This window comes from Elephantulus edwardii, unplaced genomic scaffold (genome assembly GCF_000299155.1).
Source record: "Elephantulus edwardii isolate Elephantulus edwardi_28Jun2011 unplaced genomic scaffold, EleEdw1.0 scaffold00579, whole genome shotgun sequence".
NCBI classification, from domain to species: Eukaryota; Metazoa; Chordata; class Mammalia; order Macroscelidea; family Macroscelididae; genus Elephantulus; species Elephantulus edwardii.
In genome coordinates, this window is record NW_006400329.1 from 201996 (window position 1) to 220606 (window position 18611).

Here is an 18611-nt window from a genome sequence, read left to right on the forward strand (position 1 = left end):
GGAGAGGAAGGCCCTCTATGAGGTGGATTGATTCAGTGACTGGGATAATTGAGATGGGAGTGTCAGAGACAGTGCGATTGGCACAGGACAGAGCAGAGTTTAGGGCTGTTGCACATAGGGTCGCTATGAGTTGCAAGAGACTCGATGGCACATAACAACAACATATCATGATGTTGCGTATAGGACCAGTGGTGAGGACTTCTGTTTTCTTGGTGTTGAGAAAAAATCCATAATGACGGTTACAGTCTTTGATCTTCTGCAGCATGTGCTGAATTCGAGTTTTCTACACTTTCAGCAAACAAGGTTTTGTCATCTGTAGAAACAGGTTATTGACGAGTCCTTCTTCAATCCTGACGCCACATTCTTCTTTATAGAATTCAGTTTCTCAAATAGTTCGCTCAAAAGAGTATGGAGAATGCATAAAATCCTGATATACACCTTTCCTAATTTTAAAACATGCAGTGTTCCTTTACTCTGCACAACTCCATCTAGGTATAAATGTCACAAGAGCTCTGGGATTCCCATTCTTCTCAATGTTAGCCATAATTTATATGATCCAAACAGTCAAATGCCTTTTAAAAAGTTTTGTTCTTTAGGTAGTTCTACTTCACATTAGCATCTCTGATTACAAAGCAATAACCTTGAAAACGGAAATCTAAAAAGCAATCCCCTCCTAGTTTTCATTCTCTATTGGAAAAGTAAGAATTAGCAATTCACAAAAAAATCTCATACAGTAGGTTCACAGAAGGCATAGGGTGTCTCTCCCCACGCCCCGACCCCCAGTATAGAACTCTTTGGACATGGTCCTTTATCTGTGGTTGCTCTTCTATCGAGCAACTGCTCAGTGCAGCCAAGTCAAGATCCCTAAATTATATGAAAAGCTAAGCAGGAAAGGAAGGTTCAGAAGGGGATAGAAGAGATCATTAGATTCTCCCATTTTGTTGCTGAAAGCAACCTGCTTCTTTTGAGACTTTTTTAGCACGAGAGTGGTCAGTAGGAATAGCAGCTGGGAGGACTCACCTTTATCCATCAACTTTCATGAGCATTTAACGAAGGCTCAGGAACTGGAGATTCAAATATGACCAAAAACATACCTCAAACCTCAGGAATATGTTTTATAGAGGAAGGCAGTCTTGTAACCAAGTAATTAACAAATGAGAAGTTGTGTTTTTGTTGATTTTAAATAGAAAAGTCTTTATTGACGCAAGGTTCTTACAGAATTGCCGTTATCGTATGCCACCCAATTTTAGTCAACTTATAACTGACCCTCCAGTGGGTTTTCAAAGGCAGCAAACTGCAGGGTAGGAGAATGTCCATTCTTCAATTGAGCAGCTGCTTGGGTTCAAACTTCGTACCTTTGGGACTGGAGTGCAATTTCTTACTACTAAGCGACCAGAGTTCTTCTGGGATAGTCAAGTAGATTTGTTCAGTAACAACGTGTCAACTTTAGTGACATGGCCCTTACCATTAATGGAATGGCCCCTCTGTTAATATATTTTGTTGTTCTAATAAGGGTAGGCGTAGTCAAGTTCTCAAAATCTTTTGTGAGGAAATTAACTTTTTTTCTTCATGAAAATAAGGGTTGATAGGTCCTTGAATAATTCTGGCAATGTTGTGGCTGATTTCAAAGTCTAGAGAAGGCATGAAAGGTTAAAAATGGCATCAGGACTTAAAAGGCTTAAAACTTAGTCAGGCCTTAATTGCAGGTTACAGCTTTTTGAAAATCTTAACGCTCTTAGCACTTTAGATTCTAACTACATCAGATCCCAGTGACTGTATTAAAGTTATCTGCTCCTTTCAGGAAATCTGCACGGGATAGCTCTACCCTTGTACTAAAGGGTCATTAGGTGTCAGAATTGAACCAATGACACACAGTAGCATTTTTACTTTACCAAAATTTATGATGATCAAAACACTGGAGATGTTAACTGGTTTCATTTAGGTCCCTCCTTCCACTTGGAGGAAAAAAAATGCTGAAACATTTTTTTCCACTAATTTTTAAATTCACTGTCTAGTTTTTATATTTTACAATAGCAGTAATCATAGGAGCTTTAAGAAAATGGGAGTAATTGCCTTTAGCAATGTCAATTTTATAGCAGGCATCTGAATACATAAATAGCAATAGCAGTTCTGTATCTTTGGATTTACATTTAAAAAAGCCAAACAACCCTTCCAATAAAATGATACACTGAAAAAATATTATGTGCATATATTCATATAAGTACACACATTTCAAAATAAGTTGTATTTTGAGACATAAATGAGTTAAAACAAGTCATTTTTCTCTCCAAAAGTATCTTCTGAAAATGTCAATCAACAATATAGCTGAAGTCTGAACAGTCCTAGTAACTACTGATTGAAGAAGTTAGGGTGCAAAGACCACAAATTATTCTACCACTTCTTGCCAGTACAATTTGAGGTGAGTGCTTGGGAATGAGATTGAAGAACTCTGAATTAATGGTAAAGCTATAAACTTTTTATGGGCGACTATCAATACTGCTGACCCACAGCAGCTGTTAGGTGCCATCAAGTTGGCTACAATTCAGACTCTTAAGCAGATCTGAATCTTGCTCTATCTGGAGTGTCATCCTCCTAATACGGTTATGTTTGGGCCCATTGCTAAGCCACTATGTCAGCCTCTTATTGAGGGTCTTCCTCTCTGACTCTAACCTTTTCCCATCATGATGTCTTTTCCCAAGGACTGGTCCCTCCTGACACACATGCCCACAGTGAGACATCCTTGCCTTAAGGATGCCTTTAAGGTAAGCTGAGAGATAAAAGAACTAACCTTTGTTTTATGTCCTCCAAGACAGAAGTGTATGTTCTTCTGGCAGTCCACAGAATATACGGTATACTTTGCCAAGCATCACAATTTAAAGTCATTGACTCTTCCATCACCCTTATTCATTTATAGCTAATTTTGACTCAGCAACCAAAGTAGAAATCTTATGGTTTCTGAGGACAGAAATCTTTGAGGCAGACAGCCTCATTTTTCTCTAACGGAATAGCTGATGGTCGAATCGGAACTGCTACCATGTCAGTCAGCAGTCTGATGACTAAAGTCCACTTATTAGGTGCTGTGGAGTTGGAACAAACTCATAGCTGACTCTCCATCAGGTTTAGAGAGGCTGTAAATCTCATGTGAGATTGCCCACCTATCTTCTCTGAGGCAGCTGGTGGATTAGATCTGTGTGCCTAAGGTTTACAGCACCGCTCCTTACCACTAGGTCAAGAGCTTCCTACTGTTCCACTTGTTGTGTACCATCAAGTCGGAATCAAGTCATAGCTGACCCTCCAGAGGGTTTTCAGAGGCAGTTAATCACAATGGAGGAAACTGCTCATCTTTCTCCTACAACAGACCAGCTGGTGGATTCGAACCATGTGCCTTTGGGATTACAGTGTAACTTCTTACCACTAGGCCACCAGAGCTCACTCTTCCACTAGCTGTTGTTAAGTGTCACTGAGTCAAAGATACTCATAGAGACCCTATGAACAAAAGACCTGAAACCTGTATAACTGTTGTCACTTCTCTAAATTCATACTTTCCAGAGGCACGCTGTTTAGGAAGTGGATGCCACTCCTGCTTCCAAGCCTCAGAGCTCTGCCACACTGTCCACTATGGGTAACTATTATGGCATTTGACACATCAGTGCACAGTGTTTAGCATCCCAGCAACCCCAAGTTACCTCTGTATAGCAAACTGACAAACCAATGCTGAACTACTTAGAGGAATGTTTGTCCTAAACACAAGTAAAACAAGGCCTGAGGGCTCCTCTTTTATGGAGAATTACCATAATTCTATGGTCCTGAAGTCAATACAGGCATTTTAATACTCAAAAGGTATTCAGAAAATGTCTGTTTAACAACCAAATGATAGTGGACCTGAGAATTTAAGTTTCCTAACAGAATACTGCCCAAAGAAAGTGACTTAACTCTTTTCACAATTTGTAAAATTAAGAGTTTGTTGCATATCTCAATTTAACCTATTTGAAAAAAAAAATGATGACTACTTTTTAAGAGGCAAACTGCACAGAGAGAAAACTTTTAAAAACTGGGTTGGCTACTTTACAATACTAATTTTTAGTATTTTATAATAAAAATATACTTCACCAGAAATAGAAAAGAACCCTTTTATTGAGAGGTAAGACAAATATATTTACAATATTCAATTGTTAGATCATATAATTTGACCATGAGACTTTTTAAAGCAGCAGTGTTCAAGGAATTACAATTTATAAGGGGAAAAGAAAAACAATCCAAATATGTTTCTGTTATATAGGAAATACATTTGAACAATGACAGAAACACTTAAGGCTAAGCAGTATTAGACCTTTTCCTCTTTCTCTAGGGAAATAACTGAAAAAAAAATATATGTTTTTTTTGGTCACAAATACAAGCTAGTATTGGAAGGAAGAGAAAATACAATGTACATATAGTACTTTCTGTCAGACTAGTTTGTTTCAAAAGGGAGCCTCATTAAGAGTATAGAAAAAGCATAAACAATGCTGCCAGGAGTCCCAAACTCACATATGATATTAACTGTGGAGTCATTTCAAACAGAAAACTGCTCTTGCCTCACCATTTTAGAAAAGAATGGGAGATTATCAAATCTGTCCCAAGCTTTTGTTCACTTAATGTTTCTGAGAAAAAAAAAAAAAAAATTTACTGAACAAAGCATCTCTGTCACAGTGCAAAGAGCATTTTGATAGAAATATATGTCTACAAAGGAGTTAAATAATATATTCCTTACATTAACAGTTCTTGCTCTAAAAAGGCAGAATTACCTAGACACTTAAATAATACAGGTCAGTCAAAAATATGTATATCAAGAGTCCTACTGGGCACTGTGTATAAGTCAGTCCCCAAAGTGTGTATATATATATACGTATTTGATGCTCTCCAGATGAAGATATTACTTTTTTAAAAAAGAACATTAGACATAATACCAGGTCTCTTCTTATTTCATGAACTATTGAGGTAGGAGTCTTCATTTGTCAATACCCTTGCATGTTTACAGATTATATATAACTAGTATAAAAAAAGACAGTAATCCACAAGACGGAACCATGAGACTATATACCAAGTCTTTCCTTCTTTTGACGAGCAAGGTTGCAAATTCTCTGGGCACCAAAAGATCAAACTTCAGAAAACTGTAAGCTGTACTATATTTTGTAGACATATTTTTAAAATTAAAAAAAAAAAAACAAACCCACACAAAAAAACAAACAACACAAAACCCAACCAAAACAAAAACCAAAAAACCCATAAAAAAAATCCCTACAAATTTCAATTATGATTTTATGCATTATAAATTTTACGGGTGTTAAAAAAGTCAATAGTGCAATCATTAGTGATAAATAGTATTGTGGCTGTTTAATGTGCTCCTACATCTACCACAAACATTGCTTCCAAGGAAAATGATGATGCATTATTTTCTTAGTGTCTTGTTTTTAAGAATCTTGAGTCAGTTTAATGAGAGTAAAATAACGTCCATATGTAATCTTAGAAATGGTCTCCACTTCCAGATGAAGAGTGCTCACATGAAGCATGTGTCATACATACTGATTTTTATTTATGAAAAGGTTGAAGATATAAAAGGAAAACTCAGCTTGGATGAACAGCCCTTTAAAAAAAAAGATGTTAAGTTTAACCTTTTAAGAACTTACATATTTTAAAGTAAACAATGCCAATAGTTATTTTAATATATGAAAAAGAAAATGAAATTTTAAAAAAGAAAAACTACATCATGACACTGAAAGACACATTTTCTTTGCACCATTTAGTACCTTAAATAAAAGACTTCATCGATACAACTCTTGTAACAGATTACTTTATAGTCAAGAGCGCTATTTGTTAAGTGAACAATAACAGGCAGATACTTGGAGGCTGGACTCTCAATAAGCATGAGTATTTCCAGAGTGTGTGCTGACCAAAAAAGTGCACACAGCCAGCTATAAATACAGGAACTAAAAAACATGACCTTTTCATATTCTAACAAAGAATATCTAGTTCAGATTTGCACCTGGCTTTAAAACATTAAGATTCAGAAGAACTAGAAAGGTTGTATTTTAACCACATTAAAAAAAAAGGTGATTAAAAACCGAAAACTGTTCTTCCAAGTTTTAAAATGACATAATCCAATCTACCTCATCCATCACTTTCAGAGATACAGCACAGTGGACAAAGCTAAACAGCAATGCCTATGGGTGTTCCCACACTTTCAAAATAAAAAAAGAAAAGGAACAGGCACAATTCTCTAAGGATGGCTGTGTTTCACACATTGTGGAAAAAATAATAATAGCCTTCAAGAGTTTCAGTATGGATTGTAATGCTGATTTCACCTCCTTCCGTTTGCTCGCTGACTTCTTAGATCACTGGGTTACAAACCTGTTTTTGCTCCTTTCCTAATTGCTGTTGGTACTTTGTAGGCTATACATTTTAAACTTCTGTAAAAAACATTACAAGCTATTTCATGTAATTTAGTTTTGTGCTGAATATTCTTCAGAGGATTTTATAAATAATACAATATTTTATGAGTCTTCAGTTCACTTGTTGTTATACCATATTGTTGCTTTCCCCAACTTTATCTACAAACTGTAAGGTAAAAACAAAAACAGAAATAAAGAGTTAGGTGGGGGGAAAAGGCCTGCCAACATTGTAAATTTTATCTACATTTCAAAACTTGATTAAAAAAATTACAAGTTTACAAGAAAATCTGTGGAAATTTAAGTTATGACTGACAATGATTAAACCAGTATTACTCACCACCATCTTCTGACACATAAATATTAAAAAAATAAAACAAAAAAATTTTTCCAAAGAAGTCTTTCTTCCCCCATCACATGTTATATGTATATACATATATATATATATATATGACTTTAAAGGTGCAACATGACAAATGCAACACAATGAATAAATGAATTGGATAAATGATGTTTAACACTGCTAGCTTAAGGAAAAAAAAGAAAAAGAAAAAAAGATGCTGAAACACCAGCCATTCATGCATTAAATGAACTCAGTAAGATATTTCAACTGACCATTAACTGTGGCTCTCTTCTGGGCCTATGTAGTCTTTGAACAAACAGATTTAACTCCATTAAGTTCAGTAATTAACAACAACTATTGACTAAAAATTCTTTAAATGTGTATTCTAGACTCAGACTAAAAGTGGTAACAACATTAAAAACAAATGTAATGATGTAAGTATAAATTGATAATTACTAAGTATAAATTTTAGCACTTATTAATTTAGCTATTCATTCATATTACCTACTTAACCTCAAATATAAAGCCAGTTGGTTTTCTTTAGCATTCCAGATGGTGATTCAAAGACTAAATCAAAGTAGAGATATTAAAAATTACATAACTCAAGTGGTTAAGATACTATCAAAACTTACCAATCATCTTAACAGTTTCTTTCTTTACACTACTCATATTTCACTTGTGGTTTTATTATGATTAAGTAGTGACAGTGAATGTAATCTAGAGTGCTGAGTGTCCAATTATATAATTAAGGCATATTCCTTAAATTAAGGACATAGTTAATTTTCTTACTAGAATTTAAAAGATGCTGAGTGTTATGTGTCAAGCCATTTGAATTTTAAAATAAACAAGAGAAAAATTTTAACATTCTCCAAGGAGAACTTAAATATCTAGGTTGCCATGGCTGTAAAGTAATGCTTCTAAAATTGGTCTAGGGATGGAAATAGAATTTGATTAAGACAAGCCATCCCTTAGCTCATTCAGAATCTAACAAATACTGATAGCTAGTTTTTAAAGATCTAAAATCTAAAGGTTTAGGAAGTAGATGGACTCTCTAACACCTAACTTGTGATCTTTTAAATCTGTCTTTTAAGCTAGTTTACCCTAGTTGTTCAGGATAGATGTGAAACTATGAAATTTCCAGAAAAGGACATGGAACCAAAGGTTAGATCTAGAGCCAAAAGACTGTCCCCAACTTAGCTGAATTCCAGATTACCCAGATGCTGAAATTTATGCATTCAGTTTACTAAATCCTAAATTTAAATGAAATTAGGATTTAAATTTCAAGAAAGTAACTGGAATCCTTGAGGATCAATTATATTCAATCTTCCATTAAGCACATATTCCAGTGTTTTCATCATGTGCCAGGTATTGTATTAGCACTGGAATAGAACAATGACCAAAATATTGTCTGTTGCTGCTCTCAGGGACTGTAACAATTCATATACAAGCCTCCCAACAATAAGACAGAAGTAGTGCTGTGACAGAGGCAGAGACCTGACCATGTCCGGTCATAGTGAATAAAGGAAGCTTCTTCTGAGAAGTCAACAAGAAAGATGAATCTGAAAGGCACTATGACTCTCTCCAATAGTAATTTATTATCAAGAATTAGATAATAAATTGAATGAAATCACTTCGCTTGTCAATTTTTAAAATGTTCTCTTTAGTCTTTATCAACCTTTTCATTTTACACCCTCTTCTATTTTATCAGGATACAAATGACGCCCTTGATGAAGAAACCCAACTGCTGAAATTGTGAATAGAGCTGAGGACAAAATAGTATCATCTAACAAGCAGTAAGATAATCTTCTATCTTACCCTTCTATTCAGTGATGCAGTCTTACAAATAAATATTTGCAAGAAGACATTGTATACTATTAATATTACTGTTTGTAAATAGTAGAGATCAAAGTTAATGGAAAAATGCTTTGAATCCTCAAAAAGAAAGGTAACAATGATATTAATTTGAGATACATTTAAAATAAGAGAACAATATTAAAAATTGATGTAGTGAAATTCAAGTTCAGTTTTTATCCATTTAGCAGTACTTATTGTCTCTGGTATTTACAATAACTATGTTCCAGGTAATGGAAACATTTATATGATAATTAAAAAAGTTATCAACTCCTCAATCAACTATCAATTACTTAAATTTCTGTAATTAAAAAGCAGCAAAAAGTATTTCTTTTTATGATTTTAAATACACAATGCTAGATATGTGTCTACTTACTGATCTAATTCCAGGTAGATTCAAGAGGGACCCAAGGACTGGTACCCTTCTAATGAAACCAACAACCACAGGGAAGAAGCCCCTGGGAGAGAAAAAGGAAAAGGCTCTTAGAGCTTAACACATTCTATCACCAAATAAATTGCTAACCAAGTAAAAAGAAAGATTCCATTAAAATAATGACTGTTTTAGAGACATTAAACTTTAAGACAAACGTTGTTAGAAAATGTGATTATTGGTAAAAATTTGGAAGAGCAAGCTACATGGTACACTCAAGTTAATCAGTTATGTCTCAGCTGACCTACTGATGATTCCCTCCATTATGGTGAGTTCTGCCAGTAGAAGGGGCCAAAAGAAAAGCAGTGGAGATAGCGTAAGGGAAGGGCCATTATAACAAAAGCTGTCATACACAAAAAAATTACTAAGTGTTAACATTTCAAAACATCACGTATTCTGACACACTGGACGATCTGTAAGACAGGTTTTTAGTAACTTCACAGTAACTCCCATTTTCTAGTAGAAATACTAGTTCAGAGACGTTACAAAGTGTCAACAACTTAAAAAGAAACTGTTGACTAGTTGACCTATCTCTATATAAAAAGTTTATTAAAATATGCATAGAGAATGAACCTCTTCTGAAAACAAATTAGGTATAAAAATGGCTTCACGGTGACTCTATGTGGATTATGACTGGTTTCAGACTTTCCAACGCCTGATTTTCTGAAGTGGATTCACAGGTCTCTCTTCTGAGGTACCTCGGGACAGACTCAAACCACTAACCTTTCAGTGATCACCTGAGCACTTAACTATGTATGCCAGCCAAGAACTCCAACAAAATTAGGTATATAGACTTTTCCAAAATTAGGTATATAGAGATGAAAATACAATGGACAGATGTAAAAGACTAAGCAATAAATTAAGAATTGTTGTTAAGTGCCATAGTCTTTGACAACCCACAGCGACCCTATGAACTTAAGTCTTAGGTGCAAAACTTTAATTTTTTTTCTCCCAAGTTTATAGTTTCCAGAGGTAAGCTTTTTATTGGAAGTGGATACAGAATAAAATAATTGCATACAGAAAGTAGGGTTTTTAATTTTAGAAAAGGTAGTTCTCATTTTGATTGTATATACAGATCTCAAAAATACTACTTTCTAGTAGCACTAAATTTAAGAAAATGTGTAATTAAATGTGCTACTATTAAGAAATATAAATATCCAGAAAACTACCTTTAAGACTCTTAGGACTATATACTTCAAAGTATATTTCAGAACAAAATCCAGTAACAAAAGCCAGTACGGTGCAGCAAAACCTTCTCTAAACACCAATGTGGAGTTGGTGTCTTTTTAAAAAATTTATCAATGATGCTAAAACTTATTCTTTATTAATTTCAATGATTAGTTTTTATTTTTGTGCCTGAACACTAAACTTGCTATATAATTAAAAAAGCAAATGAACTTCCTGCAGAGTTCTCAAAGTTACTAAGCTTTCTTTACAAGACATTCCTGTGATAATCAACTTCTTTCTTTAACCATATACTCCTTTATTTTTGGTTCTTTTCCAGGATTCCAGTCTTTATTCTTATTGCACTACACTGTAACAGCCTCTTAAATGTCTTCCATATCTCATCTTTCTCTTTTGAATGAACACTATCCTTTTTCAAATATACATTTTACAGATACTACAAAAATTTACTTAAACTATGTGTTTTCTTACTGCTACCTTAAAAATCTGTGTGTCCTCCTCTTCTCTAACCACTGAGAATAAAGACTCAGACCTTTGAAACCCTACACATCAAATTTGGTTGTGGGATAACATATACTTTTTAAGTCATTCATAGTTTTGCAACCTGGTTCTAATCTTCTTTTCCAGCAGCATCTCTACTCCATTCCATTCATGACAGGCTCCCATCTCATTTATCGTTCATTTTTTCTTGATGATACATACTTCCATGTTCCTGTACTTGTTTTTGTGGTTTGGATGTAAAATTCTCACCATTCATCCGTTATACCTGCATTGGATTCTTGGCCAGTACACCTTAAGTGCAGCCATCATGGGCCTGTCAGTTCAAGACTGAGTGTAGACCTTCTAGACTGGGGAAACCAGAAAGGTCTAAGAGAATCAGGTAATGAAAACCCTATGGATTACAGTAGGGAGATCTTGTTGTGAATGAGGTTAGCCTGACTGAGAACTAAAACTTGCAGTTTAACAATACTGCTACTCTGATTAGTTAATTGATCTTCCTTCTTTCAAGGTCTAGTTCACCAGCTAACAATTTTTACTTCTTACTAGACTTAGTTATGCTCTTCTAAGACCTTGTCTCTATTTCTGTAATGGTCTTTTTACTGTATCCTACCAGTATCTTTAGATGTCTATTTCCCGTACTATAAAAAAGAAATTCCCTAAAGAAGATCTGGCATTTAGTTTATCTCTTATGACTAATACAGCACTTGATAGAAGACTTTTAACAAAAGGTACTATTTTCATGTTGTATACTATTGTTTAATTTACTTGTTCACAAGCAAATATATAACTTGATCTGATGGCCAAGTAGCAAGAAGCTGTGCTGCAATCTCTAGGGAATGGGGTTCATTCAAGTCCACTAGCTATTCCATGGGAGACAGATGTGCATTCTCCTCCCATGCAATTAAATGCCTCTGAAAATCTGCCAGAGGTATGGGTTGGATCCAACTCGATAGTAAATAAAACCAGAAAAGGACTGGCAAAATAAAATCTCCTATGGTGTGCCTGGTATAGAATTTTCTCCTATGAATCTATAATAAATGAACTATCACACAGCAGTAACTATAAAGAATCCAGCTTTATGCATTAAAATGTTGGATCTACTCATCTGATAAGGTAGCAGTAGGAGCTGAGTGGTAAAGAGTGGCACTGTTAATCAAAAGGCACACCACCCAAATATACCATAAGCTCTGTGAAAGAAAGACAGGCAATCACTTTCTACGCTGTTTAGAACCTCTGCAAATTTACTGGAAGGTCAGCTGTGAGTTGGTTCTGACTTGACAGTACACAGTAACAACCCACCTATATGTCTTCTATAATGGTTTTTTGCTATTATGTGCTGTCGAGTTGCTTGCAACTCATAGCGACCCTATGTACAACAGCCCTAAACTCTGCTCTATCCTGTGCTAACTGCACTGTCTCTGACACTCCCATCCCAATTACCCCAGTCACTGAATCAATCCACCTGATAGAGGGCCTTCCCCTCCTGCGCTGTCCCTCCACCCTCCCAAGCATGATGTCCTTCTCCAAGGACCTGTCTCTCCTCACAACATGACCAAAGCATGGCAGACGAAGCCTCAGAATCCTTGCCTCCAAGGAGCAGCCAGGTTTAACCCTTTCCAGGCTGAATCTATTTGTTTTCCTAGCAGTCCATGGTACCCTCAATACTCTTCTCCAACACCACAGCTCAAAGGCATAACCCTTTTATCCTCCCCAGTCATTGTACAACTCTCTGATGCATAACAAGTGATTGCGAAGACCATGGCCTGTATGAGACCTTAGTCTCCAGGGACACAACACTGCTCTTCAGTACTGTGGAGAGAGGTCCCTAACAGCAGACCTTCCCAGTGCAATACGTCTTTTCATTTCCAGGCTACTGGTGCCAAGAGTGTTGAATGTGGAGCCAAGCAAACTAAAGCTGTGAACAATCTCAATCTCTTCATCACCCATCCTGATGCTGCCAATTGGTCCAGCGGTGGGAATCTTTGTCTTCTTGACATTGAGCCTCAATCCATATTGGAGGCTGCAGTCCTTGACCCTCTGCAGCAAGCGCTTCAGGTCCTCCTCAGTTTCAGCAAGCAGGGTTATGTCATCTGCATAACGCAGAGTGTTAATAGATCTTCCACCAATCCTGATGCCACAATTCTCCTCATAGAGCCCAGCCTCCCGGATAATCTGCTCTGCATAGAGGTTGAAAAAGTATGGAGACAGGAAATATCCCTGGTGTACGTCCTTTCCCAATTTTGAATCATGCAGTGTTTCCTTGCTCTGTTCTGATGACTGCCTCTTGGTCCAAGTATAGGATTCACATTAGCATGATCAAGTGTTCTGGGATTACCATTCTTCTCAGAGTCAGCCACAGTTTGTTATGATATGATCCACAGACAAACGCCTTTGCATAGTCCATGAAACACAAATATACATTCCTCTGGTATTCCCTGCTTTCAGCTAAGATCCATCTAACATTAGCTACAATATCCCTAGAACCATGACCCCTTCTAAACCTAGCCTGGACTTCTGGCAGTTCTCTGCTGATGTGCTGTTCCAGTTATTTTTGGATAATCTTCAGTAGAATCTTGCTTGCATGTGAAATCAGTGATATTGTTCTATAGTTTCCACACTCTGTTGGGTCACCTCTTCCAGTCAGTTGGCCAAGTGGTTGTTCTCCAGATTTCTTGGCACAACTTGGTGAGCACGTCCAGGGAAGCATCTGTTAGCTGAAATATGTCAGTTGGTATACCATCTATTCCTGGGGCCTTATTTTTTCCTATTTTCTTCAAAACAGCCTGAACTCTTCCTTCAGCATCATAGGCTCTTGCTCATATGTTGTTTCATGAAATTCTTCTGTGTCTGCCAATTCCTTTCGATACAGTGACTCAGTATATTCTTTCCAATTTCTTTTAATACTTCCTGGATTGTTCAATATTCTGCCTAAAGCGTCCTTGATTATAGCAACTCGAGGTTTGAATCTGTTCTTCAGTTCCTTGAACTTAAGAAATGCTGAGCGAGTTCAGCCCTTTGGATTTTCTGACTCCAACTTCTTGCACATTTCATTGTAATATTACATTTCATAGTAATATTTTGTCATCCCATGGTGCCTTTTGAAATCTTCTATTCAACTCTTTAGCTGATGTAAATATTAAACTACTTACAATATCATAAAATGTCAAATAAAAATAATTTTATTACATTGCAACTACTTTGAAGACTGTTTATGTGTTGGCAATCATCTGCACTTGGTAAGTTTTAACAGTTGACACGGTAGTGTAATAAAAAAATTAATTTAAACAAAAATCCATGAAAGAAAGTAACTGTCTTTCTCTGGTGGCTAGTGGTAAGGAGCTGCACCGCTAATGTAAAGGCAAGCAGTTTAAATCCTTCAGCTGCTCTACAAGATAAAGATGGGCAGGCAATCTCATCCTGTGAGATTTACTGCCTCTGAAACTTGCTGGAGGGTCAGTTCTGAGGGAGTTCTGACTTGATGGTATATAGTAACAACAACAACTAGTCATAATAATTCAAACATCTGGAACTCTGTAGTAATTGTCTCCTGGTGTCATGAGGGCCAACCACTTCACTGCTAAGGGGAAGGTTTGAATCCACAAACTACTTTGTGGACAAAAGATGTGGCACTATGCTTCCATAAAGAGAACAGCAGAGGACACTCTACAGGACAGTTGTACTGTCTTGGAAGGTGGCTACGAGTTAAGGCCAACTTGACAGTAATGACCTTGGGTTTGGTCTGTAATACTAATTTGACATTCTGGTTCACTGAAAAAGAAAATCAAATGGTTGCCTTACCTGAACAAGAGAAAGAACCCATAAATTTCGAAGATCATGCCTATTAAAGGCCAACCAACAAGGACTACAAAGACACCACCAAGGAAAAATCCTGTCGCTTTCATTTTATGTTTTTGGAAGAAGAATCTGAATGTCCTTTCTAAACCAATTACAAAAGCCAAGCCAGCCACAAATAAAACCTAGAATAGAAAAGAAATGCAACATAGAAATAACAATTTTAATTATATGGCATATATTTGAAAAACAAGATCAAAGCTAAATATAATAAAAAGTAGCACATCTGTTTGGCTTTTAATGACTGGTCAGGGAGTAAACTATAAGGAACAAGGAAGAATCAGAGCAGAGCAGACTATGCATGTGAGAGTTAAGAGTTGTATTTTACCTTTCATTTTCTTCTATCTTAACTGAGAAAAGAGAAACAAGAAAGGTTATGCTTTATCATTAAGTACCTGCATCTCCAGTAGTGTTTGCAATTCTAGATGGGTAGGGACTGTTTATTACAGCAGATAAAGTAATAAGGTATAAAGAGAGATGGCCCTCTATATGGGGAGATCCTGAAATGGCTAAGTGCAGTAGAGGAAAACATGCAAGATCAGGAAAGACAATTCCAGAGTATCTGCTGCCATAAAAAAATAAAAACAGAATAATGTGTTCTTAAATACAGTTTGTATGTCTTTAGATAGAAGAGTGGACAAGAAATTGTGATCTACAAAAGCATGCTTTTCTCCATGTCTTAGTCCTGAATATTTGCCCTGCCTCATTAATTTTAATGGGACATATTTCATATGCATATACTTACATCTAAAAGTTAATCTTCAAATTAAAGATACCAATGCTGTTTGTCTTATCATCTAGAACAATATCAACTGTTAACAATTACATTATCTTTTTCTATTTCTCAATCAAATTGAAAAGAAATATACCTTTCATACAAAAACTCTCTTCAGTGATCTTATTCTCTTCAAAGGCATAGTATTTACTTCCAGAACTCATGAATAACCTCCACAAATAAATATTACTGTACATTTCAAAGAAATAACTTTACATGCACTTTCTAAGCATATCAATAATTACATATACTTTCTAAGTATATTAATAATTAACAGATCATTAAAAAGATTAATGAAGTTCTTAAAAGTTGGTTTATGTTTTTGAGTTAAATGAGGTATCCCATATTTAAAGATTTCATTATTGACAGAAATATAGAACATAGCTGGAATTTTTACCTATTTATAACAGCAGATTATTTCCGCAAATTTAAAAGCCAGTAATGATTTATTATGGTTAAATTAGCTTATAAACCTATTTAAAAACTCACATTTCCAATAGCCAGTAGTGCTTTGTCAAAAAAGAGAATCATTCCAAAGAACAGGAAAAACACTCCAAATCCTGTCAATCCCATTCCAATTTCTGCAATACAAGTTACATATGGTTAAGGATAGAGAAAAAGTCACACCAAGATCTCTGTAAGCTAAGTAAGAGACTTCATTGTTCTCTTTGGGCTGATACAAGGGGATAGGTTTATCTACAATGATGCTCACCAAACTGAAAAATTAACACCAGCAAATTATTTCACAATTAAAATATGAATGACAATTTCTACCTTTATAAGGAGACAGCATTTCTCACAAGCACATTTACTATTATTTATTTTTTCTACTAGACATTTATGTATGGTTTTTCTTTTAATAACGTATTATCTCCCTTCACATTCTATACATACGTACAGTTCCTGCTTTGTTCTTAAAATTCCTTCTTCAAGTTATCAGAAGTGCTATGGCAAGTCATCACAATATGATCCACTCAGTTATGAACAACTTTTCACAATGATTAACAAGAAATATTTTGAAGTATTTCTCCCTGAAAGTTAAACTGTAGGAAGTTAGATGTCACTTTTAACTTCTCCTTGATTATTTATTAAGGAGCTCAGGTTGCCTAGTGGTAAGAATTTGTGCTTTCAACTCTAAGATATGCAGTTTGAATCTGCCAGCTGAATAGAGTGAGAGAAAGAGAGTGAGTGAGAGAGAGGACAATCTCATCCTGTGTGATTGAAAGCCTCTGAAAACCTGCTTCACAGTCAGCTATGTATGACTTGATGGTACACAATGATACGTTTTAAACTTTGAGTTCATTCATATATTTAGCCTAGTGATTAGTAAGATCATGCTTTGAAGTTTTGACTACTATTTATCATCTCGTTTTTTACTCATTTGTTCAAAGCCCAAGTTGTGATTAACTACTAGATGCTAGGAACTGTTCCAAGTACTGCATAGAGTGGTGGACGAAGCATATAATGTGAAGTCCGTCCATGTCCGGCCTACCTAGCAGATTAATTTTAGGGATTTTATATTCACTATCTAGAGCTTATCTCTTGAGTTTATTCTTGAAGGAGATGGTGTACTGTCTATTAACATCACAAAATAATCCACTGAGTCACCTTCTAGATCATTTTAGTTTTGTTGTCATGGAAATGCCACCAGTCTTTATTTTACCTAGAAACATTTTCTTTATATAGCAGAACAGAGCCAGAGAACAGCCTGCAGTATTTCTGGATGAATGATTTTAATTAATGACTCTTAATGATTTTTGATCTGTGTCTTTACCTCAGCACAAAAAAAAGCTAAAACTCTGGACTGACGTTACTAAAAAACCCTTTAAAATCTTTAATCATAGAAAACTGCATGTTGACATGAAAATCTCTATTTTCTTTTTCTATTCCACTCCCACCATTCTCCCCTATCCTCCTCAATTTATAGATAGCTGCTGCCTGCCATTCTTACCATCCTTCTCCTGTGAGGAAAATATGGACAAAGTAACAGGTAAAATTCCATAAGCTATTTTGTAGTTTGGATTTAATTGCTGGAACTTTGAGTGCAATATGTCTAATTTTTATCTTTTCCTAAGTTACCCTAATGATTACATACTAACAAGCATTTTCAGTCTTTGCTCATCAGAAAGAAAATTAGAAGCATTGCAAACTTACAATAAATTGGGCCCCATGAAGTGCTTTAAGCACCTCATTAAACTCAATCCTCTCAATCCTTCTACAAGGTAAGTATTATATCATTTTATGCCTAGAGGGATTTGCGATTTAGTTTGTGTGAACCTAGGTCTGTTGCCTGTATATTTAACCAATATGCCATAATGTTCCTACAGGATCATTTACTCAGGCAAAATGTTTGGTTTCATAAAACCTAAGGACTCTGGAAAATTAAAAACTTTCTGAAGGAAGTTTCCTTGGTGATAGTTATTAGTTCGTTAACAAATATAAGAAAGGCAATGCCAGAAGATCTATCAAACACTGACTGCAATAAAATGAACAATGCCTGGTGAGCTCTGGTGGCCTAGTGGTAAAAAGCTGTATTACAACCCCAGAGATGAGTGGTTCAAATTCACCAGATGCTCTGTTGTGGAGAATGAGGGACAATCTTCTTCTTGTACCAGTCAGATCCGATTTAATGGTACATACAAAAATAAAAAATAAAAAAATTTTTTTTAAAAGTACAATGCCTAAATATGGCTGTTTGATAAAATGCTTTTACCAATACCTGTCATACAAAATTTTGAGGCAAAAAGTAGCACCACACCATCCCATGTTTTATAAGGGTAACCAAAGACTCAGATTAAAGAACTTGTCCTTAGTTATAGAACTAAGTGAGAAAGGAGAGAATTCACATATAGTCTTCTGATGCCAGATGGAATCAAAACCCTCCTTACTTTATCCCCAAACAAACTGCACTGGGGAAATTAGGAACCTCTCCAGGCCATCGTCTTCGCAATTACTTGCTATGCACCAGAGACCAGGACAATGACTAAGGATGACAGAACAATCAATTTCCTTTGAGTTGTGGTGATGGAGGAGAGTACTGAACATACCATGGACCGCCAAGAGAACAAACAGGTCTGTCTTGGAGAGTGTGAAACCAAGTTTCTCCATGGAGGCTAGGATTTTGAAGCTCTGTCTGACATATTTTGGGCACGTGGCCAGGAGAGACCAGTCCCTGAAGAAGGACATCATGTTCAGAAGGGTGGACGGACTGCGCAGGAGAGGAAGACCCTGGATGATGGGTTGACACAG

General features: G+C 35.8%; 1 protein-coding gene across 1 annotated transcript; it reads right to left on the minus strand.

Moving 5' to 3' along the window:
- Positions 1 to 6555: 6555 nt before the first annotated feature.
- GOLT1B (golgi transport 1B) lies at positions 6556 to 15943 on the minus strand (the record flags this gene model as incomplete). The annotated part of the gene is made up of 4 exons (XM_006903354.1): positions 6556 to 6594; positions 8996 to 9077; positions 14534 to 14712; positions 15852 to 15943. Coding segments are annotated over 4 exons (392 nt in total), but the record flags the coding sequence as incomplete, so codon positions are not given.
- Between the last annotated feature and the right edge of the window lie 2668 nt (positions 15944 to 18611).